This window comes from Mycteria americana, chromosome 7, assembly GCF_035582795.1.
Source record: "Mycteria americana isolate JAX WOST 10 ecotype Jacksonville Zoo and Gardens chromosome 7, USCA_MyAme_1.0, whole genome shotgun sequence".
NCBI classification, from domain to species: domain Eukaryota; kingdom Metazoa; phylum Chordata; class Aves; order Ciconiiformes; family Ciconiidae; genus Mycteria; species Mycteria americana.
The window spans coordinates 860798-885026 of record NC_134371.1 but is presented as its reverse complement, the minus strand read 5'-3'; the positions used below and the strand labels follow the sequence as shown (position 1 = coordinate 885026).

Sequence of the window (24229 nt, the reverse complement as noted above, 5' to 3'; positions counted from 1 at the left end):
CGCCGGGGACCGCGGCCGGCAGCCGGCGCGGCGGAGGTGGCGCAGGGCGGGGCCAGGCCGCTGCCGCCGGCGCCCCCTCGCCCAGGTGCCGGCGCGGCCGCGGGCCCGGCCCGCCGGGCGCAGGTGGGGCCGGGCAGCCGGGGCCGGGCAGCCGGGGCCGGGGCCAGAGCCGGGGCCGGGGCCGGAGCGGCGGGGCGGGGGCGCGGGGCCGCGGCGGGAGCGCCCGGCGGCTGTGCGCGCGGGCTTTGAAACGCGTTAATTTTGCTTGGAATAATTACTGGCAAGGAAGGAGCTGACGTGTTCCTTCCCGGGGATAAATCGCCAGCAGATTTATGAACAGTCGGCACAAGCGGAGTCGTGATGTACCCACAGCCAGTACTGCAGCTTCCACGTCCGCTTCCTTCAAAGATTAAAACTTCACCTGTAGGCAGCGGCTCCCGGGACACATCGCTCCGAGACAAAGAAGCCGTGAGGCTGTTTCTTTAACGCGACAAACAGCTTAGCTCATTACACGGATCTAAACGCTGAGGGGAAAAGCGGGCGGTTTGGGGCTGGTTTGCGGGCTGGTTTTTCTTTCAAGCTGCAAAATTCTTCTTGTTCTTGTAGCTCGGAGCGGAGCGACTCGGCGCGGATGCCGCTGTAAACGCTCCTGTGTGCCGCTTCCCTCCTAGGGATCGCGCTGCGAGGGACGGCGGTCGGGGCTGTCCCGCGGGATGGCGGCCCCCCGCAGGAGCAGACCCTGGTGGCTGGGGACCCTCCTGGGCGCCTGCCTGGCCGCTCTCCCCGGCTCCATCGCCTGTCCCAGGCCCTGCGCCTGCTACGTCCCCACGGAGGTGCACTGCACGTTCCGGTACTTCACAGCCGTCCCGCCGCGCATCCCTCCGAACGTGGAGCGCATCAATCTGGGGTATGTTTGACGTCAAGATTTTAAATATTCTGACTCGTTACCTTTCAACACTTTGCAAAGCAATAACTAAGAGTTTCCAGATTTAGGGCTGACAGTTAACCAGAGCAATGAATACATCTTCAGAGCTTAACGTTCTGCAGCGTTCAGGAGTGGCTGCAGCCACGGCTAGCAAAGCCTAAGGCCACCAACGCTAAGGGGAAATTTTGGGGATGTAGCACAGAGCATGTAAGAACTTCGGGAAGTTTGGAACTTAAGTGAATTCTTTTGTATTACCCAAACAGTTTGCATCGGTAACATGGAACTCAGGAGGAGTCTGAAATAGAGAGAATTCTTTCTGGGAAAAGATCGTTCAGAGCTCAGACAGCGGGCTGGAAAACCAGTATGTGTATTAAAAGCTTCAGAGACTTTGCTGTGACTTCAGAATGTCCCCCAGTGCTAGTATCTCTGCTCTTATCGATTGAGTTTATGGGAAATAACACTTGTCAGAATATTTCAGCCTCCAAAATGGTTCTGTTCTGTGAGTGGTTACAAGGAACAGGGAATAGATTATACCAGGCTCAGCTGGCCCGTTAACGCAGCTGCCAGCAAGCGTCCTCTGTCGTACGATCAATGACGAGACCGATCAGCAATATCTGACTGATCCTCCTATCACTTTTGATAGGCATAGCCTTTGAATCGTCCGTATGCGTGTGCAGAAAATATAAAAGGAAGTTTTCACTGAAGTCTTCCCCCTCACCTGCCTTCTGCTTCCGGGCAACATACCCGCATCCCAGCTCCCGGCTCTGTCTGCCCTTTCCTTCCAGTGGTTTTGGCAATGTTGTCCAGAAGTGCTGTATATGAAGTCTTACAATTAAGTACCGGTACTTTTAGAGGACTGTGGGTTACCCGAGGTGCGGGACGTGTTTGAAATACATTAATTACCGCTATGGAAAGGCCGTCTGTCTGACTGGTGAATTAATCCAACTTGCTTGTCACCGCGGGGCCTAGGAGGCGTGCCTGCAGCGCGAGCAGAGTCCCCGTGTTAGCTTATCAGGTCGTGCAAGTGTGATAGCGGCCGTGAAGTCAAAGGCATCGCAGAGTAGCTACTCAGCACTCGCGAGGCTTGCGCACCACCTACCAATTCCGGGGTAGCGTAGCATCCCCACCGTCACTACTCACGCTGGCTAGACTTAGACACGACCGATGGTCAAGCCTCCTACAGCAGTGCAGCTCTCACTTAAAGGGCTCTCTGTTTCACTTTTGGTGCCCTGTGGAAATCCAGCCTAGACCATCCATAGCGTACGTACGCTCGCGGAAAGCCAGGGAGGCTGAGGCTATGTCTGCATTAACAAGTAGCGTGCACCAGTGAACACCTGGGGAGTGGAAATAAAACTCAAGATGCACAGCTGAAAGGGGCGGACAGCGTAGTGCAGCCCAGGAGCAGGGAGGGACGGCAAGGCGCTCCGCAGAGCCCACCTGCCCCAGAGCCCGGGCACGGCCGCCGTCGTGCGGGTCCCAGGAGGAGGGTCACACCCCAGCACCCCCGGTTTCACCTAGCTCTCAGGGGACAGCAAAGGCTCTCTTTTGTTCGTGGGCCTCCTGGGATCCTGCAGTGTTGGGAAAGCCCTCGACTGAAGGAGGCATCAGGGTATCGCCAACCTCTACCATTACAGGAGCGCCTTGCTCTTCTACGTTGAAGCCCGAAACTGGCATTCCTGGCTGCACGTTTGTGCAGTTATTTTCCCCATCCGCTGTGAATAGTCTTCAGAAAGCTGCCCTGGAAAAGTTACCAAATTTTGTGCTAACATGAAGGAATGACTTAAAATTTCATCTTAGCAAGCAGAAGTGCTATCTACTTTTACGTGTTTCCAAAGAGTTGTTCTTCTGCTCTGGTTTTGTTTGTTTGTTTGTTTGAAAACCTGTGAAGTTTAGCTGCCTGACTAAACCCAGGTCTGGGATGAAATGTTTGTTACAGTTACAACAGCTTGCTTAAACTGACGGAAACAGATTTTTCTGGCCTGGAGAAACTGGAGTTACTGATGCTGCACAGCAATGAGATCAATACAATCCCTGCTAAGGTGTTCAGTGATTTATATTCATTGCAGGTAAGAACTCAATGTAGGAGATGACCTAATCGTAATTTTGGTTATGACTTTTAAACAACTGGCAGTAATACTGACAAGTGGAAGCAGAGCAGTGGTCTGTAGCATTTTGGTTTCCTGTTTCTTACTGTATCCACGTGACGGACGAGGGCCTTCGAGATCCAGTATCCTAATGGGAAATGTCCGTCCTTCCTTCCCAGGTGGGCATTCAGGTACAGCTCAAGGAGCGTGACAAACGCATCGATAGGTATCTGTCAGCAATACCTTAACGGGCAACTGCAGCTGAAACTCTCTTTCACACGAGAGAAAGATTGCAGAGCTCCAAGTACTGTGGCAGGAAACTTCTCTTCAGCTAATTTGTTAGTCAATTTGGTTGGGTTTTTTTTTTTTTTTTAAAGATTGTTTTCCATCCAGATTCCCCTTTCCCTTCAGTACAGCATAGTCCTGTCTCTTTCTATCCCTCATTAAAAAAGGCTCCTACTGAACAGAAACCGAACATACTACAGATAAACATTTCAATACTTTAAAAATACTACAGGTTTTATAATTTCTTTGTGGACTTTAAAAAATGTAGTATTTGATGCCTGTTTTGTTCTTTAACTGAACTATTACCTATTTGTAAAATATCACCTATATTTTATGTATATTACAAAAATTAGTAAATGTACAGTGTCATACAGGGATTCTGGAGCTATCTCGGTGCCATGCAGATCTCCATATATAACAAAATACTCACACGATCATTTAGGAACAACCGTTCCCAACTAATTCCATGTACAGGTAACAGGTGCTGTCCCGTTAAATTCCCGTCTAGAGCGGTTTTTAACTGCTGTAGAGGAGTAACAATGTCGTAGCTGTGATGAACTGAGAACACGAGAGACCTGAACCGTTCAGACGGAAAACACGGTATTGGCTCAGTCGCTGGTTTTAGAGGATTAGGGGGTGGGAGGGAAAGGCAGGAACCAGACCAGCTGTGGAGCACGCAGGTCCTCAGGTTCCACTAACCCTCAAAACGGGTGGTTCTGTGCCCGAAAGCTTGTTAACGCCTTGCAACTGACTTAAGAAAATAAGCTTTATGGACTCCTATAAGCTTTTCCTCCCTTATCAGCAAGCAAGATGGCAACACAATTATAGATAGTTTTAATGGAATTATATTTGGCAAGTAAAATAAACTTGCATGTTATTGTGATTTTGTACTTCTTTTCCTCATTAATTTTCAACAGAACTCGTGACTGTAACTGTAATTCTAACAGGAAAAGGAACAACAAAAAGGGTGCCTTGGATACCATATTTAATACCTCAGCAATACGCCAGATTTGTTCATCTCGTAGTTACAAATTTGACTTTTAACCTGTCAGCAACAAAATGGCACCTGAGAGGTGAGGTTTGGCAAGTACCCCTCTCACATGACACAAATCCGGAAAGTGGGAACACGCTTAGCAGTTCCGTTGGTTAACCATCCAACAAAAGGGACCGTTGGATGGGGTTTATAGCTGTAACACTGGCTGGAACAACAATCACTACCACCGGTTATGGTCAAATTCTGCTCACCCTTTTTGTAAGTGCGGTTTAATTGGGATTTTTTTGTATGAGAAATAAGCATTGCTTTATTTTATTTTTTAATCGCTGCGTTTTGTAAATGTGACTGCAGAAGTGTCACCCTGATGGACTGCTGGAACAAGAAAGCATCCTCGTAGTCCTGCAGCTGCTAACATTGCATTTAAAAATAATTCCTCCTACCAAGTTTTTTTCCAGTCGCTCGCATTACTGGTCTGGTGAAGTACTTTCACTTCGCAGAGTAACCATCAGTCAAAATTTGTTAGGAGTCTTATAACAATATAACATGGGTTAATACTATACGCTTGTTACTTTTTCATCAACAGGTCTTAAAAATGAGTTATAACAAGGTCAGAGTACTTCAGCAGGATGTCTTTTATGGTCTAAAGAGTTTGGTACGGTTGCATATGGACCACAATAAAATTGAATTTGTAAATCCCAACGTTTTCTACGGACTCACATCACTGAGGCTGGTCCACTTGGAAGGAAATTTACTTAAGCAGCTTCATCCAGATACTTTTGTCACCTTGCGCTATAGCCAAATATTTAAAATATCCTTCATGAAGCACATATATTTGTCTGACAATGTGTTGACTTCACTACCACGAGAAATGTTTTCCTGCATGTCTGAGCTAGAGAGCATTTACCTTCATGGAAACCCGTGGTCCTGTGATTGCAATCTACAGTGGTTTGCAGAATGGGCAAAAGAGAGACCAGGTGAGCTGAAGGCTTTGTTTATGCCTTTGGATCATGTTATAGCATCTTATTCTTTCTGATAACGGCGATTGTCCTTTATTTATTTATTTACTCTCCCAGAAAAGACTGGAAGACAGGATTTTTGTAGGTGCATGTAATCAGGATGAACAGATTAATACCATTCAGTTTCCCGGATTAAATGAATCGAGTGGTCTTAACCCATTCCAAGTGCAGCTTTCCTTAATGGAATGCTTTCCCTGGCCAGTCCAAAGCTTCTGTGCACCAGGAGAATCCACAGGGGGTAAGGAAGCTAATTTTTACGGAACTGGCAAGAGCAAAGGCCACATTGTACTCAATTCTTCGACAAAGAAATAAGGAACGGGACTCAAGGACTTTCTCTGCTGCTGCCCCGAGTAGAGGTTGTGCACGATAGTGTGGTGGTAGCCCCAGGCTGCCAGAGCCTGCGTCTCGGAACAACGCTGTGGCCACGCAGCACCACAGAGCCCTCCCTGCACGGTGGAAAGCCACCGGGGCAGGAGGACGCCAGACTGAGCTGCAATAGCAACAGTCCCTAAGCAGTTTCATCAGAGAAAATGCATGGGTTTTCTTAGGTTAGTTTAGGTTTTCATAGGTTACTTCAAGATAAAACTTCATTAATATTTTGTTCGAGAGAACAACTTGCTGGTAGCTATGTGTCTTTATTAACACTAAAAATGGTATCACAAAAGCTTACTGCGTTTTTTCTTCCCTTCAGATGTTATAAAGTGCAAAAAAGACAGAAGTTCTGGTGCTCAGCAATGCCCAGTTTGTGCTAGTCCCAAAAATCGTAAAGGAAAAAGCTTAGTGGATATTCCTTCTGCATCTTTAACCTGCGCTAAGCCAGCCATACATGACTCCCTGAAACTTAAAAACCTCACAGTGCCAGATGATGGCGACTTCAGTTCCGTATCTCCCAAGGACTTCATAGCTCCTATAGGATCCATGGTTTTGAACATGACTGACCAAGCAGGAAGTCGAGGTAACTTGGTTTGCAACGTCCAAAAACCTAAAGAAATGTTTCCCATCTCATTTGACAAAGATGGCAACAGCACAGTGCTCAGAACGCCCTTCTCAGCGTTTCTTGTGTGTGGCATTGATTATGAACATATTCAGCAGCTATGGAGCATACTGGCACTGTACAGTAATTCTCCCTTAAAACTGGAAAGGAATGTCCTAGCAACTAACATGCCTTTTTACAAATATACACAAATCTACTCTGAAAAAGATGAACTTTTTACCAATATAGAGATTGAACTGAGAGCTGAACCGTCTTGGTTAATGCAAAGCAAAGTGGCATTACAGCTAGACAGGACAGCAACCACACTTAACACATTGCACATCCAGTACTTTATGGATGCTCAGATTATTTTGCCCGGTGCTGACAAAAACCAGGCGAGAAATAACTGGACCATCATCTCCAGAGACAACAAAACACAAACGGAGCACACTGTTTTAGTCGGGGGGACCGTGGAACTGGAGTGCCAAGCAATTGGAGAACCAGCTCCTGCAATAGAGTGGATATTGGCTGATGGCAGCACAGTTCGAGCTCCTTATATCAGCGAGGATGGAAGAATCATGGTAGTTAAAACTGGAACGCTCACGTTACGGACAGCTGATACTTTTGACACTGGGCTTTATCACTGCATCGGCACAAATTACAACGATGCAGATGCTCTCACATTCAGAATTACCGTGGTCGATCCTGACGTGGAACACAATAGTGTAAATGGAGCCCAACTGTCTACGTTTGTCGGCAGCACACTCTACCTTCCCTGTACATCCACCGCTGTTCCGGATGCTGCCATTAGCTGGGTGTTACCCGAGCATGTGATTCTTCATCATTCTGCAAGAAACAAACACATTTTTGACAACGGTACCTTGAGAATACAAGGGGTAACAGAGCGAGACAGCGGCTACTTTAGATGTGTTGCAGCCAACCAGTATGGCGTTGATCTTTTGGTTTTCCAAGTGCTAGTGAGAAAGGACGAAACCGCTCTAAAGAAACAGCACGTAGCTGTGGGAGAATGGGAAGAGGGCGATGGCTCTGGCAATGCAGTGCTGGCCTCTGCTACGAGACAGAAACATCCTTTAGCTACTCTCGCTACCTTGACAGCTAGTCAGGAATCTGCTGCCTCAGCATCCAGGAATCGGGTCGCACAGAGCGCACGTAAAAGGAGCAGCTACGGGAAAAAGACCTACAGGCACTACAGGGACAAAATAAGCAGGCGGTTTAGAGGACACAGAAGACAGTTTGTTTCCTCAGCCAGGAGAGTCGATCCGCAGCGCTGGGCGGCCTTGTTGGAAAAAACAAAAAGGAACTCGACACTGACAGAAAAACGAGAAGTTGCAACAAAACCACCTATTCAAGTCCATAAGTTCTCAAAAGTACCTGGGGATGAGGAGGAAACATCTGGTGAACTCGTATCTCCAGAAGAAGAATTCATGATACCAGTAACAGAGACAGCCACTGTATCTCCTCTGGGGAGAGCAATGGAAAGCGCGATAACCGCAGGGCCCGAGATGACCGCGAGTAACACCCCTGCTAGGAAAACCTCTCTCCTGGTCGCGGAGGCAGTAACTCCCCTGGCCTCTCCTTTTTCACAGGCCGTGTCATCTGACAGCAGAAGGCCACAAACATATCTAAACCCCATAACTACAAACTCATGGGACAGATCCAGTTTAAGTCAAATATCAGCAAATGGTATAAAACAATCAGCTGTATCAGATGGAGCAAGTAGAACATCTACACTCTTCCCTGCTGGGCAAAGGCTGGTATATTCCCGGGAGAGTAATAGCCAGCATTTAAAATCCGTATCTACGACACCGGTGACAGATGTTACAGACACCAGCAAGTCTGTAACTTCCCAAGACGCAGTGGACAAGCTGCATGGTTTTACTGAGTCTATCGATAAGATTTCCACCAAAACAGATCATCAGGTATCTGTAGTGACAGTCAGTGAACCAAGTCCTGAATTTGGTCACATTTCTTTTCATAGTACTCAGAAACGAGTAACTCCTAAGCCAGCAGGGGACTCGACTACCGTTACTTATCAGCAAATTCAGGCCATTGAGGATGTTACAACTCATACACCCCAGGCCCAGCAGCAATATGGAAGACGAAGGAAAATTTCTGGTAGGAGACGAACTGTTAGACCAGGACATATTCCCAGTATGAAAGAGCACAGATACAGTTTTGGGAGGCCAGGACCTGTCAGAGGAAGTACAGCTGTGGCTGCAGATGTTCAACTGAATATGAAATATGTATCAAATTTGCCAACCTTGAATAATTTAAGCAGCTCCATCGACCCATTTAGCCCAGAAGCACCTCTGTCCTCCCCCTCTACCATGAATATGCCATTGGAGTACCCAGTGGGTACTCATCAGACCACAGCATTCTTCAGGGAAGAGAAAAACAAAGCTACTGCAAGGCAAGAAGCCATGATGACAGTCATGCCTTTAATTACAGAAGGCACCCAAGGTACTCCTCAATGGAAGTTAGAGACCAGCGTTCCATTTCAGACAAATACTGATGGAGTCCAACCTTTTAGTACCAGACGACCAACAACGGCAATCCTTACAGCTCATGTGACGACAGAAATTACACATACCGTAAGCACTAAGGTATCTTCTACCCTTGAATCAGTCTCACCCAGCATTAAGCCTGGAACCTCAGCAAAAAATTCCCAAAGAGGCAAGATTACTTGGGAACATCTCTTTGGAAACGGTGCACAAAAAGAGGTCCTTCTTCAGAAGCTATCAAAACAACAGACAGACATGTTTCCATCAACAGAGGTATCGGCCATGCTTCCTAAAGCTACGGCAGCATTATCTATGTCCAAAATGTCTCCTTTGCACTTTTCGCCTATTTCAGCAGGTGGGAATCACAGCAGTGGTTTCTTGTCCTTAAACAAACCCATTCATTATGGCAACGGTAAGTCAGAAGAACATCTTCCCCCTGCAAAACCGCAGTCTTACTCTAATCCTGCTACTAGTGCAACCAAAGGAATGGATGTAACAAGTTTGAAGCCAACAGTTACACCTATTATTACTCCTCAAACTGACACCAAAATCACCAAAAGTAAAATGTTCAGAGTGGGAAGAAAGAGAGGTCAGAGGAGGAGGAGGCCCCCTAAAACATCTGCTTCACAAAGCGTGAGTGCAGGCCACAGCACGGCAGCGATTCCCTCGGTGAATACAGCCACGCCTGTCGTGACAACGGTTAAACCATTAACTCTGCCTACAAGTCTTACGTCTGCAAAACCTCTCTCTGAGCGCGTAAGCGCACTCTCAGTGACAGGAATGCCAGCGCTGTGGATCCTTAGCACACCAGAGGCACCTCGGCACGTGCCCACAGCAGCCACGCAGACATCAGCGAGCCCTGTCACACGGAGGAGCACCCAGCCAGCCACGTTACCACCCAGCAGCCGTACTGCTCAGAGCCCCACCACACCAATCCAAGCCACGCCACGGCTTTCAGAGCCTTTCAGCACCACAAGCGCACGCTCTGCCGCAGTCTGTGCAACGTCTGGGTCAGAACCTGCTGCGCAAATCGAAGCCACCGCAACGGCAGGTGAAAAATCACACCCGAACATGGGAGAGAGAGTTATCCAAGAAAACCACGTCGCACAGCCCGCGTTCCCAGCAAGAACCGAGTCAAGTACCAGAGGTCCTGCTGCATCCGCAGACACCTCTCCTCCCGGCGCTCAGCATCCCACCCCCCTGCCAGCCCTAACAGCAGCTGTGCCACCTGCACGGACCGCGAGAACCACCTCGCCTCCGTGGGGGGCAACCAAATTCTGGCAGAAGCCCTCTGCCAAAGCCACGGAGAGAGGCAACACATTAACTGTCGATACCCTGACCATCCTGAAGTCACCACAGATCGCGACTCCATATGCTCCTCTGTGGGGAAGGGACAAGGACGGTTCTGTCAAAGGCTGGTCTGAAAAGAGACAAGATCAAGAAACTACCACCAACAATCCTATAGCCTTGGAAATCAAAAGCAGAAATCATTTTGCAAAGCCCAGAATAATTGGAGGAAAATTAGCTGCTTTTACTGTGCTAGCTAATTCAGATGCTTTTATTCCTTGTGAAGCTACTGGTGACCCCCGTCCAACAATACAGTGGACCAAGATATCGTCAGGTACGCTTGATAAACCTCTCTAGAATTTACCTTCCATCATAGTCTTGTAATTTGGCAGATGTTTTGTGTGCCAAACTGAAGTATTGCTCCATTTAAGAGTACCGTCAAGTATCAGTGAAAAGATGAACTCTGAAACAGTGAAAAAGAAAGCTATCCCAGCACGCTTGCCAGAGTGTCTTATTACTAATTATGAAACAGTTCTTTAAGGAAATTAATTAAAAAAAAAAATATCTATATTTAACTATAATTCTGTGCTTATTGTGAGAAGATTTCAGTATTTATTGTATGTTACCAGGTATTTCAGAACAGTGAGACAAGTGAAAAGAAAAATCTGTCTGTGGTAGCAAACCATCAAATCAAGTTAAAGCTATGCCAAAATATTTTTGAATATGCGAAGCCCCATCTGCTTTATCCAACCTTTGTCTCTACTGAGGACTAAGTTTTGTTTTTACTTTAAAGCTTTGTCACTGTATATGCAAAATACTACGATTTCTCTCTTTGTTATCACTAGTGTCTTGGTTATTTGGGCAAAGTAGACCAGGCTAGGGAGAGTGTTTTCAGGGACTGAGTAAAGAGAAACAGAAGAGGGAGGTTCTGACGTGCTGTGCTGTTGTCCTCTCGCTTCCATAGGGACCGATGCTCTGGAAAGCCGAGGTGACAGCAGATGGATGGTGTTTGCCAACGGCACGCTCTCCATCGCCCGGGCAGGCATGGAGGACCGCGGGCAGTACCTGTGCACCGCAGCCAACCCGCACGGCGTGGCACGGCTCCTGGTCACGTTGTCGGTAGTGGCCTACCCGCCCCGCATCGCCGGCGGCAGGTGGCAGCTCCTCACCGCTCACTCCGGAAAGCCCGTGGCAGTGAAGTGCAGAGCTGACGGCAGGCCTCCTCCCACCGTCTCCTGGGTTCTAGCAAATAAAACACATGTCTCCGACTCTTCCGCAGGAAATAACAAAGCTCACGTGGAACCAGACGGCACTTTAATTATCAAGGAGGTCACTGTTTACGACAGGGGCCTCTACACGTGCATGGCTAAAAACCCAGCAGGCACAGACACGCTGGTTGTAAAACTGCAGGTCATTGCGGCACCTCCCGCTATTCTGGAAGAGAAGAGACAACGTGTTGAAGGAGCGATGGGGGAAAATCTGAAACTCCCTTGCACCGTGGAAGGGAATCCTCAGCCCACTGTCCACTGGGTCCTCTTTGATGGCACAGTGGTGAAGCCTCTGCAGTTTGTAAACGCAAAGCTGTTCCTGTTCTCCAACGGTACCCTCCACCTCAGCAACATCATCCCTTCTGACAGCGGGAATTACGAGTGCATAGCCACAAGCTCGACTGGCTCGGAAAGGAGGGTGGTGAGCCTCGTGGTGGAACACAGAGATACGCTTCCAAAAATAGCTACCGCCTCTCAAGAAATGACTCAGTTGAATTTTGGGGATAAGTTGCTTCTGAACTGCACAGCGACTGGGGAGCCAAAGCCCAGGATCATCTGGAGGTTACCTTCCAAGGCAGTTGTTGACCAGTGGCACAGGTAGGAGTCTTCCCCCCCCCCTTTGAAACTTCAAACGCTGCCTTCTCTGGTGCTCGTGTGAGAGACTGTTACATCACTGAAACAATACACTGTGAACTAAATTCACTTTTAAACGTTTAACAGTGGTGAAACATCTGTGGTGATGGCTTGTTATTATACGTCTAATAACAGACCACATCAATTGTCGTAAGTGGGTGAGGTCTCACCAAAATAGATACAAGTCTTATTTGAATTAAGGAAACACGTTAATCATACATTGGCTGAATTTTGGTCATCTTATAGGAGGAAAAGTTATTTACGAGAGATTTGCAAAGTAGGACTCAGGAGGAAGAGGCTTCTGTAGCCTCTGCCAAGTCTGCCTGTGAGGGTCTCCCCCCCTCAACCCCTCCCACAGTAACACTTCACCTTCGCTTTGGGAGAGACGTCCCAGATCGGGACGTTCCTAGCGGGCTTATGAGAACTTGCAGCTGGGCTGAGGGAGATCCAGGCCCGTGCCCTGCTGCAGGAAAGGCAGCCAGGGAGTAACCACTCAGTGCCAAGCGTCGTTCCGGACAACACGCAGCCGCGCGGCCAGCTGCCCTGGACAGGGGCAAGTATTGCGGGTTACCTGCAAGGAGAAGCATGAGGGAGAGGAGGAGAGGCTGGCAGGAGGAGGGACGTAAGATTCAACAGGCTCACTTGTTCACAGAACAGTTTTCAGGAAGGCAGAGGCGGCATCGTGCAGCTTTGCGCACCTACGCCGAGTCAGCGAGCGTGCGCACGTCCACGTAACAACAAAAGCGGCAACTACATCAGGTTACAACCCGCTGGGTCTGCGGGCGATGTGGACACAGTGCCTTTGGAGAGAGCTGCTGTATCGTACCGTGCCGTTACTGCTGTCAGTCACTCAGTGTTCACCTCCAGCGTTTTGTTCCATAACTCTTTTCCTCTTTCTCCCCCCACAACAGAATGGGAAGTCGAATCCATGTCTACCCCAACGGATCCTTGGTTATTGAGGCAGTTACTGAAAAGGATGCAGGTGACTATTTATGTGTCGCAAGAAACAAAATTGGAGATGATCTGATACTGATGAAAGTCAGCATCACAATGAAACCAGCCAAGATTGACCAGAAACAGTATTTCAAGAGACTGGTGCCATACGGAAAAGATGTCAGAGTGGACTGCAAGGCCTCTGGGTCACCTGCACCAGAAATATCCTGGAGTTTGCCAGATGGGACCGTGATCAATAATGCGATGCTGGCAGATGACAGTGGACGCAGGTCTCGCAGATACGTCCTCTTTGACAATGGAACTCTGTATCTCAACAAAGTTGGAGTAACAGAAGGGGGAGATTACACCTGCTACGCTCAAAACACACTGGGAAGAGATGAAATGAAGATACGCATCACGGTCGTCATGGCAGCCCCCCAGATAAAGCACAATTACAAGACATACATTAAAGCGAAAGCTGGAGGTACGGCGTTACTGGACTGCGAAGCCGCTGGAGAACCCAAGCCAAAAATATTCTGGTTGCTACCTTCCAGTGACATGATCTCCTCGTCGACAGCCAGGCACTTCCTGCACGTCAATGGTTCTCTGTCAGTCAGTCAAGTCAAACTGTTAGATGCCGGGGAGTACATGTGTGTTGCTCGTAACCCGGGAGGGGATGACACAAAATTGTATAAACTGGATGTTGTTGCTAAACCACCCGTCATAAATGGTTTATACGTGAACAAAACCATCATGAAAGTGACGGCAGTGAGGCATTCAAAGAAAACAATTGACTGTAGGGCGGAAGGGACACCTCCCCCTCAGGTTATGTGGATCATGCCTGATAACATTTTCCTAACGGCTCCGTATTATGGGAGCAGGATTGTAGTACACAAAAATGGGACGCTTGAGATTCGGAACATAAGGCCTTCTGACACAGCAGATTTTATCTGTGTGGCACGTAATGATGGGGGGGAGAGTATGTTGGTGGTGCAGCTGGAGGTATTAGAAATGCTAAGGCGACCGATGTTTAAAAATCCATTCAATGAAAAAATAATAGCAAAACCTGGAAAAACTACCACATTGAATTGTTCTGTGGATGGAAACCCTCCACCTGACATCAGCTGGATGTTGCCTAACGGCACGTGGTTTTCCAGCGGCATCAAGACTTCCCAGTTTCGCACAGGAAGCAACGGTACCCTCACCATCTGTAATCCCGATAGAGACAAAGCAGGGAAGTATCGCTGCTCTGCCAGGAATAAAGTTGGCTATATCGAAAAGCTGATCATCTTGGAGATCGGCCAGAAGCCCAGTATTCTCACTCACCCAACGGGGCCAGTGAAGGGCGTCAGCGGGGAGTCACTATCGCTTCACTGCCGGTCCGATGGGACTCCCAAACCAAGCACGGCGTGGACTCTGCCAGGGGGGTACGTGCTGGATCGCCCGCAGATCAGCAGGAAGCACGTACTGCTGGAAAACGGCACTTTGGTGATACGAGAAGCCACCATTCACGACAGAGGAAATTACGTGTGTAAGGCCCACAATAACGCCGGAGATGCCTCTATAACTGTTCCTGTCGTTATTGTAGCCTATCCCCCGAGGATTACGAATAGACCACCGCAGAGCGTACGCACGATGCCTGGCGCGGCAGTTCAGCTCCACTGCATAGCACTGGGAATACCAAAACCAGAAATCACCTGGGAATTACCTGACCACTCAGTACTCTCTACAGGTCGCCAGGGCCGAGCATCTGGGAGCCAACTGCTTCATCCCCACGGGACATTACTCATCCAGAATCCCCGACCCTCAGATTCCGGCGCGTACAAGTGCACAGCGAAGAACCATCTTGGCAGTGATTTCACAGTAACATACGTTCACGTCATTTGAAATAAGAAATGCAGCATGAATGATTGTTAACAAAGTCTACAGCTGGACTGAGTTCATTCTTGGAATAAGTTTAATCAAAGGCAGCCATAGGCATGTAAGTGCCTAAATACGTTTACAGTATTCAGTCTGCAATGACTGCAAAAAAAGAGAGGAAAGGCTTGGGGGAAATTAGATCTAGCATTATTATCTAGCATTAGTTCTTTCAGTGATTAAACAGACTTAAATAGAAACAAACTTAAGGCACTTTTGCTCTGCCAGCAAACACTGAATATAAAATAAAATTACTTTCTGGAAAGGTACCTAGAGATCTTCAGTAAAGGACAGACTGCTTCCTATTAGTTTAACGTTGTCCACCTGGTGTGACTGTCATGAGTGCGGACCACATAAAGCAAGAGTACCTGAGAACCAAAGAGCAGATGTGATTGTGATGCAGATTACCTTCTTAATATGTCTGAATATTTAGTATGTTTTTTAAATAAATATCCAATGGTGAAACAAGTAGTGAAGCATTTCTAATAATACAGCTCTGCTTCACACAGTCTTTTTGCAGAACTTTGGGGGGACACTACAGAACAACTTTGTTCTCACTTTTAAACGAGAGAGTAAGCTCTCTTTAGCGCTGTTTAGAAAAAGCGTACGGACCGCATGTAGAATCACTCTAGCTCGGTGTCGTTTTCCTGTTGTCACAAAAGCATTTTTTACAAATTTCTCACTAGAAAACAACTGCACCAATCTGCATAGAAATTTAGAATTCTGATTTCTCAATTCAGTAGATAGGTCTGAGAAGCAACCTTCTGTAGATGAGGGAAAAACGCCTTCCCAATGGTAGGAAATTGTTACCTACACATTTTACACCAGTGAATCACGGACTGGACTGGTCAAATAAATCTTTAAAAGATTAAGCCAGTAACTAAAGCTCAGAGTTTCTGATTTTCTTCCTAAGAGAGAGACTAATGTCAGGACAGAGGGGTGAAGAAAATACATGCCATGCAGCCTTTCCCTTCAAATTTGCAAATTCAGGACACATGCATTGACGGAAGAAACTGCCCTGTCCCTCCGGTCCCGGCTAGTCCCGCAGCCGGCGGTGCCCGGCACTGCCCGATCGCGCCGGAGCAGACCAGAGGCCGCACGGCTGAAGCCGGGGCTGTTGGAAGAGAGCGGGCTCTTCATCCATTACAGCAAGTCTGAGGGATGTATGAAGGGTTCCGTGTAACCATCCCCTGCCTCATGAGCAATCCCAGCCCTTTGCATCATTTAAAATAATAACAAGTCCAAGACCGGTAACACGTCTCTTCTGGGCCCGTAAGAGACCGCTTGCAGGAAGGGCCCGCAGCGGCTCCCGGGGCTCCCCCGACAGCAGCACTAACGCCTCGCAGCAGCAGCGAGGAGCACGCAGGATGCTCATCGGTGAGGAAGTACTCAAATGCCGAGAGCTAAATGGAGATTCTACCTCATTTAACCACATCCCAATCAACCCGGGGAATTTTTTAGTTTTTTATTTAAGACTATAACCTCAGCTCGGATTGCTTTTGTGCTGGTTTGATCGTTTCCTGACATCAATGTATTCCCTCCTTCCACAGTGTTGATGGAGCAGGAGCCACAACACGGTTGGATTACATGAATCGCTCTGCTAATATCTGTAATAGCTCTAGCTACTATGAAGAACAGTTAATCTCCTTAAAAAACCCAAACAGAAATAATTCTTACATGAGTAAGACTTACCCGACTATTGTAAAAGCCAGTCAAAATTTCCTTTTCTACAGATGTCCGTGTGAGTATTATTTCATTAGCTGGCTGTACTGCCTCCCACAGTCCTCTGAAGCTTGCGCAGGGCAGTTTCCCCCCCTCCCCACAGAACACCTGACTATGATACCATCTATAAACTCCTTCTACGGTAAATCAAGCAAATCAAGTTAATACGAAACAGAGAAAAAATATTCCTATGTATATCTTAAATGCCCTGCATGTTCCACTTTCAAAATTAATGCATTTAAAAAAAAAAATCATATAGCCTACTCCTAAATTACATAAAATAGTCATAATTTATCCTGTTTTTTCAACTCTAACATAAGCAAAATTATGACATATTTGAACAGCTTTGAATAATAACTATTTGTTTGTAGTAATTTTGATTTATAATTTACTCGTGGTTTTGCGCTCGGCTGATAATCCATAATGCATTACACTGCTGAAACTCACCCAGCAATCCAGACTGAACCCGGGGTTTGAAATGCTTACCACACGAGCTGAGGAGCAGCTTCCCCGGGGCGACGCCAGGACAAAGAGCTCTCGGCTACGGCCGCGCTGAAACCGCAGAGAGGACTCCTCTCTGGTGGCTGTTCCGCCCTCGCTGCGTGAAAGCTGGTACGAGGCTGTAACTGAAGGCGTCGAGGGAGACACGGAGAGTGGCTTCTTGTGAGGCTTCACAGGACTTGGAGACTTCCCTGCGTGAGTAGAGCAAAACCTGTTTTGACCGTTCAGTCCTCGTTACTGCGTCGTGCACTCCTTCAGAACTGATCCCCAGCGGACTTTGTATTAAAAAGACCAAGTAAGAAACACTGCTACTTCTAGTAGGTTTATTAATGTTACATCGTGGCTGTTAATATAAACTTCAAGAAGTTCTAATACAAGCAATAAACCCACTTCAGCACCTTCTTACCACAATGAGAGCAAGAGAAAATTGGTACTTTAAACAAGGAACTTTATAAAGTGCATATGAAAATTACAGTCAAATAAACACAATTTAAACTGATGCTTGTTCTACCAACAAAGAAAGAGGTGAACGTTTTAATGAACAAATTAACTTCTATGCCAAAATCGGAAGTGCCTTTCAGTTCAGTAGTTTGGTCCAGTGCAGTTCTTCTTAAAAAAACAAAACAAAACAAAACAAAAACGCAACAAAAAAAAACCCCAAAACCAAAAAAGTGTTTCCCACAAATAAATAAATCCAGCATTCTTTGTCCTCTTTAAAAGTAACAGGACCTAAAAAGCACCAAATTCATAAAATCTGCAATAACATTCTTCAAAAAGGCCCACAAGTCCATACATTTAAATCTGGTTAAACACAAAAAAATCCCCAAGCCCCAAAACCCACCTTGTTACATATTCACATCAACTGCAGCACAAAAAATAAATATCCAAATAATAAGAGAAGAAAACTAAAGTTTGCTTTCTAGCAATAACTAGTGCATTGAATTTTGAATGTTCTGTTCTTCAGTGCAAACGTAGCGTGACGTCTCCCTTCCATCTCGCATCTAGAAGTGTGAAGGATGCCCGTACTGGTTCACCCCTTGTTGGGGCTGGTTACCTGGTCGATAAAGCAAAGGGAAGGGTTTGCGCCTCATGACTGTACTCTACAGAAATACAGAAAAATACCTGCCTTTCATGCAGCAGTAGCAAACAAGAGTCAATACATTCCCTTGTATACCTATCTAACGCACGCAAGAGGTGCTCATTTCCTGGGGTGCTCTGCCTGCGGGAGGACTATAGAAGTGAGGGGAGAAAACACCCAACAAATTGCGACTGGGCCAGCAGCCCAGTCACTGGGGCTTCTCTGGAGACCAGCAGAAATCCGGGGGAGGCACTGGCACCAGAATTTTGGTATTTCATCACTGCTGGGATGGGTAACCAGCCGTCAGGAGGTGAATTACATGTAGGTATGGCAGCATTTCAATAGGCAGAACACCTCCAGAAAGGTGATTCCATATTCAAACATACATATATATTTATGTACATCTACGCACACACACACGCTTACTAGAGAGCTGCTTCTGGAGCTGCCTGACCAGCGCCGCCGTCTGTTGTTGCTGCTGTGTCTGTTGTAAGCCTTGCCTTGGGAACTGCAAAAGAAACGTGAAAGATGAAAGAAACAGGCACAGCGCAAGCGCCACGCCAGGTAACGGCCGAAGCGTTGGGCCTGTGCTGCCCTGTCAGCTGCTGAGAGGGCGGGCGGGCGGGCGCAGGGACAGCAGAAGGCCGGCAGGCAGGCGTGCCTCCACAGCAGATCCGGACCGGATTTTAACAGCGCAGTAAGGACGCGTGGAGCACACTTACGACTTCCAGAACATTTGTTCTCTGCATTCCCTGAAATCTCCCACATTTCCAGTTGTGCTGCAGGTATCACACGTGTCCAGCCGGACACCAGGGACAGAGTCAGTCTCTGTCTTTTCCACCTCTGGAGAGGCCAGTATTCATCCTGCAAGTCACTCTAAGCAACTTTACTGTCAGCATTGTTTGAAGACAAGGCAAATCAAAACTGCAAATCAAAATTAACAGCCTTTTTAGCATTTGAAAACACTTACGTGTGGTTGAAGCATAATAGTCAAAAGAAGCTTCTCAAAAAACATTCTTCCCAGGGCAACGGTGCTTCGGATAAAAAGGATGAGCACAAAGCAGACGCTGTTCATCGCGCTGCACGCCTGCTGCAGGGTTGTAGCTGCACACTTGATTCTTGGCTCCAGCGGAACGGGAGACAGATCAGTGCCCAGCCAACTGGGCCAGCTCCTCCACTGAGCAAAGTATCATCGTTCTGATCCTTACCCTAAGCCCACAGGGATCGAGACCCTTCCAGCCCATGGCATTCCAGCCCACGGCATTAAGCACAACGGGATTAGACACAAAAAGCTTCCCAAGAAATCTGCTGGTAATGAATTAAATCATTACTTCAATCACTTTCAAAGTACCCTGGGTGTAAATGCATTGACTTTCACAAATGTGCACCCTATTTATACTTGCATCAAAGCAGAATTTAGTCTTTAATTGGTCTACCTGACAGCACGCATTATTCCCTACCTATCTGGCCCATGAAGTCTATTTTTCAAGTAAGGAAGGGTAGGAGAACAAGCACCGCTTTGCTTTCCACGCTTCTGGCTGTCATTCAGAAGAAAATCATTCTGTTAACAACTTTTATTGATCATCCACCTGTATGTCAGCGTACTGAACATATTGCACACCGCGCTCCTGAATACAGACAGACAGACCTGCCACAGACCGCCTGCGCGCGTACCGTTGGGAAGGATACCTCTGGAGCCAAAGGTCTGCCTATACAAGCAGCATTTCTTCCCTTGCAAAACGCGTCACCCGCGTGACAGGCAAACGTCTGTGCACCAGCGCTATCAGACTCCCGAGGACAAAGAGCTGCCGGCACAACTCCCCCATCCTTACCTACTCCTGGGAGGGAAATCGTGGTGCATGAGGTACTGCTATGCTAGCAAGCCCAAACCAGACCGAGCCTTCACCATTTACTGTCTGTCTGCTCCTCAGGGCCTCTAAGCTCTCTAGATCTGCTTCCTACGTCCTGGAGTTTTCCTTCCCATTAGATGTGGTGAAAATGCATGTGCCTCTGATTAAGTGATTTCTTAGTGCTTCTGCACAAGGATACACAATACACCTGACCAGTTTGAAAACCTGATGCGCTGAATAAAAACGGAGTTATTCAATACTCTAATAACATCATAAGTGCTACAGAAAACGCCCATGCTTTGTTTCAGTGAAACCTTTTGCTTACTGAAGGGAGTTTCAGTGTTTTACAAGCCTTCAGCATCTTTTCGCTTTCTGAAACCAAATCCTTCACTTAAAATACATTGTGTAATCTTCTGGCTAGCAGTCCTTAGTAAATGCTGAGGTTAGTCAAAAGCATTAACCGCACCAGGGTTAATGGGGACATGAAACCAACACACAGAACGCTTTCTGCTGTGGCAAGTGCTGGAAGAGGAGCCGGCAGCCGGGCAGGTGCTCTGTCTCTGTGACAGCCCTTCACATGCAGTTTGTTCAAGAGAGAAACGCTATTAAGACAAACTCAAAAATGGATGAAAAGGACCTTTCAATAGCTATCAGATAAACAGCTTTCATTTATCCTTACTCTTGCACTTACAAGCTGTCTCCGAGTTTCTCTATCAGATCACATTGATTAATGCTTTTAAACTCGGAAGCCAGCAATTTCAGCATTACTATATTTTCTCCATTTTTCTATAGCACATTTTTTCTAGTTATCCTCAACTACCTTAAATATGTCTGAAGAAACTGCCCAAATACAGGAAACAAGCATAATGACATTGTAAATTCAGTGGACATGTCCACAAAAATTACTTGGTAGTGACAGTGATTTGGTAAAATCATACGTTAAGCTATAAAAGGCTGCAATTCAGCATAAAGGAATGTCTCAAGAACAATTTTGTTTGTACAGTTGTCTTCCTGAAGCTCTGTTTTATGACTAACGATTTAATTTAAAAGGATCTTCAAATAAAATCCGTTTTTTCCCCAGCATGTTAGCAGTACAACCTAAAAATCAAAGGCCCGAAGCCACTAACAGTCACTTGTGACACGACTGAAGGCAGGGACTGGAGTTTGGTAGCGGTGGAGCTGCCGGCACCCGCAGTCTACGCCAGAGGGAGCGGAGGGAGCGCGGATGCTCGCACAAACGCAGCGCAAGCATGGCAAGGTGGAGCAATGCCAACCATCAGCACCTGACCTTTCCCAGGGAACGCTTTTCCTAGTGTTACAGCAAAAACTAGTTCCACAAGTAGCCTCTACTGTATACGTTATCCTGCTTTCACTTCAAAGTATTGCAGAGACAGAAAAATCCACCAACTTATATGCATCAGCAAAACCTACAGATTTCGCATCAAGTTTTTAAAGTTAGCAGGGCTATTAATTATTACTGTGATATATTAATTAGGATAACACTTATAAAAACGCATAGCACAGCAAGCATAAACAGGAAAAATTCATTCCTGCAGCAGCAAGGTGGTAATTTACCTTAGCTTGCTGCTTTGGGACTACTAAATGGCATCTTCAGACCCCCAGAAAAAAAGATCCCTGACTTTCAGTGGGGCTTGCGGCACTTGGTTCCGTATCAGATTCTCAAAATAGGCATTTATTTATGCTGCACTGGAGTAAGACTGAGGATGACTTTAAAGCATCTCTTTTCTCCCCCCCTTTGAATTCACATAAAGAGATTTAAGGCAGTTAGTCTGGGCAGTCTTATTTTGCTGGTAATGGAAAAGAGATGTACAGAATTAGAAAAGCACTGGTACCCACTTTGTAGCTAGATCCCCCAGGAATTCTCAAAAGAACTCCGAGGGGTGGTTATTTGTATCGTTTGGGATATTAACCATTAGTTTTAAATCAATACTGCTAAGTGTAATTTCAAAAAGATATGTTGAAATGAAGCATTTGAACTTTTCCTACACACACGCACAAATCTTTTTTCAGCCAAAACAACGTGTCATCGTTGGCCCAGCTTTGGTATCAGTTCTAACTAAACCGGTGAGTGAACCATGGAAGCGCAGGAGGCAGCGCGTACTCCAGTCCTAGAAGGAGCATCTTTGAACGGCAAACTCAAACACGCTGCTGCAGCGGCGCCGGGCATGAGCCCTCCTTGCCAAGGCCTGCGTTCAAAGCTGCACTTGGAGGTGAGCAGGCGAGGTCACCTCCAGGGACGCCTCAGCGCACGGGTAACCCACCTCTTGCCACCTTCTGTGGACAGATGCAATCTTCCTCTGCCCACAGTCGGAGCCGGCCAGGAGCTACCCGGATGCACTACAGGCTGTTGAGCCCCAGCTCACACGCTCTGTTATCACAGCTACAACCTGCGGCCAGCTCAGGACGCAGGCAAAACGAGCCTGTCGCCACCGGCACTGGGCACGCGCTCGTACGGCGTTCAGAGCGGTGGCGGTACGGCACTGCGGGCACCGTGGAGTCAGCACCGGCGGGCAGACGGCAATGCAGGGAAGCTTACGCAAACCCTCTCCCCAGACTGCCACGCTGCCCATCTCCGTAAGTGACAGAACCCACCCTGTCACTACCCTCGCACCTGCCCAAAATATCCGGCAGTCGCCTCTGCTTACCAAAGGCTGCTGCGGTTGCACGGGCTGGAGACCAAGCGCCTGCTGCTGCCCCTGCTGCTGCCCCTGCAACTGAAAGAAGATGGGCATTGCAACAAGTGACAGGACACGCACGCTGCCTCAGGCAACGACTACGAGCCAAGCGATGTGGCTTCTCACGACTGATGTCCAGCATAGGATCTGGGCTCGCTTACAGCATTGGTTACTGAAGGCCCTGTTTGGGAAATAAGCCTCACAGCTCTCCACTTTCATCACCAGCCATACCAAGGCTGAGAAGCAGTACTGTTAATAGACAAAAAAATACTCAAAAGCTGGTAAATTTAGTTTACTACAACATGAAAATATTTAGATAAAATACATTATCGTTCGGCAAGAACTGGCACAGATAGCTGTTGCATTAAAATGAAAACATGAAAATAATTCCAACTATCAAAGGGCCACGGGAAGGACTTCTAATGTAATTTACTTCCCCTGTGCCAAGCCCTACATATTTAGCTGATAAACTGATACTTACCTCCAAATTAAAAATATATCATCAAATCAGAATACAGGAAATAGTCCAGACAGGAAGCAAGCCCTTTGATTTAATTCCGGTATACATTATAAGGCCAGGCAGGGGAGAGCAGAACCACTGCTTTTGTCTCCGCACATTCAGCTAGGCCGTTCTCAAATTTACCTTCTCCAGAGTCATTCTACAATCTTGAAAAATGAAAGTACTGAATTTTACACGTATGTCCAGAGCTCTCTTTTGGAAATCCCAATGTAAAGAATGAATTCTTGCACTGGAGTAAAAGCAGTTTGGGTTTACAGCACCAGGCTCTGCTGCTTTCGACTTGCATACACACGCAAGCGAGTGCGTAACGCCGCCACCCGGTACAGCGATGCTTACGCTCCCTCCCTGCACGGAAATACCCCGGGCCTCCAGTGCAGCCGAGTCCCTCACCTGGAAGAGTCTCTGCTGTCGCATCTGCTGCTGCCTCTGTCTCATCGGCTCCGGAGGCAGCTGTACTGAGCTCAGCGTCGGGTGAGCACCTGCGGTCGATGCGCCGTCCAGTCCCCCTCCAACCAGCGAATTCGGCTGCAAAGGCTGATGGCTCAGTCTGATTGGGGAAAGAAAAATAACGGATTATACTTCATTTATAGACAGAGCACAAGTTAGTCTAGGAGTACTCAACTATAAGCTGAGACATTAGACTTCCATAGATTTAAAAGACAATACTTTTCACAGGAAGAATATATTTCCAAATATGACGGCTTTGAAAAATATTCCGTAATAGAAGCCATACCATACTATTGCCCAGTAACTGATGTAGGTAATAACACGTTCCTCTAAACAAGAAGAACAGATCCAAGCATTCGATTCTTGCTTTATTAGGAAGAGTGATGAGTTTCTACATTTCAAGCAAGAATTCCACATAAGCACTGAAACATTCTCCCAACTGAAACATCTCATAGTTACATTACCATGAATTTAAAACTGATTATAAAGACTTTTTACTTTCTAAAATACTGAAAAAAACACACCAAGAAAGAAATACTTTCTTAGGATGTTATGGGAGTAATTAAAGTTGACAAAGC

At 47.0% G+C, this 24229-nt stretch overlaps 2 protein-coding genes across 2 annotated transcripts in view; one reads left to right on the top strand and one right to left on the bottom strand.

Annotated features, from left to right (window-relative positions):
* Nucleotides 1-360: 360 nt before the first annotated feature.
* Nucleotides 361-15064, top strand: IGSF10 (immunoglobulin superfamily member 10). The gene is made up of 7 exons (XM_075508750.1): nt 361-468; nt 672-907; nt 2862-2991; nt 4872-5262; nt 5996-10420; nt 11051-11951; nt 12899-15064. The coding sequence occupies exons 1-7, from the start codon at nt 361-363 to the stop codon at nt 14805-14807; spliced, it is 8100 nt and encodes a 2699-aa protein (XP_075364865.1). The 3' UTR covers nt 14808-15064.
* A 2305-nt stretch (nt 15065-17369) lies between these two features.
* Nucleotides 17370-24229, bottom strand: part of MED12L (mediator complex subunit 12L) — a 157249-nt gene continuing 150389 nt past the window's right edge. Inside the window, exons 41-44 of the mRNA XM_075506714.1 lie at nt 23595-23751; nt 22655-22723; nt 18565-18646; nt 17370-18114 (exon numbers count right to left, since the gene is read on the bottom strand). Coding sequence (XP_075362829.1) covers nt 18062-18114; nt 18565-18646; nt 22655-22723; nt 23595-23751 — 361 coding nt within the window. The 3' untranslated portion in view covers nt 17370-18061. The remainder of the gene's footprint in view (nt 18115-18564; nt 18647-22654; nt 22724-23594; nt 23752-24229) is intronic.

Coding starts and splice junctions, on each gene's coding strand:
- IGSF10 (XM_075508750.1), top strand. CDS start 361: ATGTACCCACAGCCAGTACTGCAGCTTCCACGTCCGCTTCCTTCAAAG. Junction 908..2,861: donor GTGGAGCGCATCAATCTGGG/GTATGTTTGACG, acceptor TGTTTGTTACAG/TTACAACAGCTTGCTTAAAC. Junction 5,263..5,995: donor ATGGGCAAAAGAGAGACCAG/GTGAGCTGAAGG, acceptor TCTTCCCTTCAG/ATGTTATAAAGTGCAAAAAA.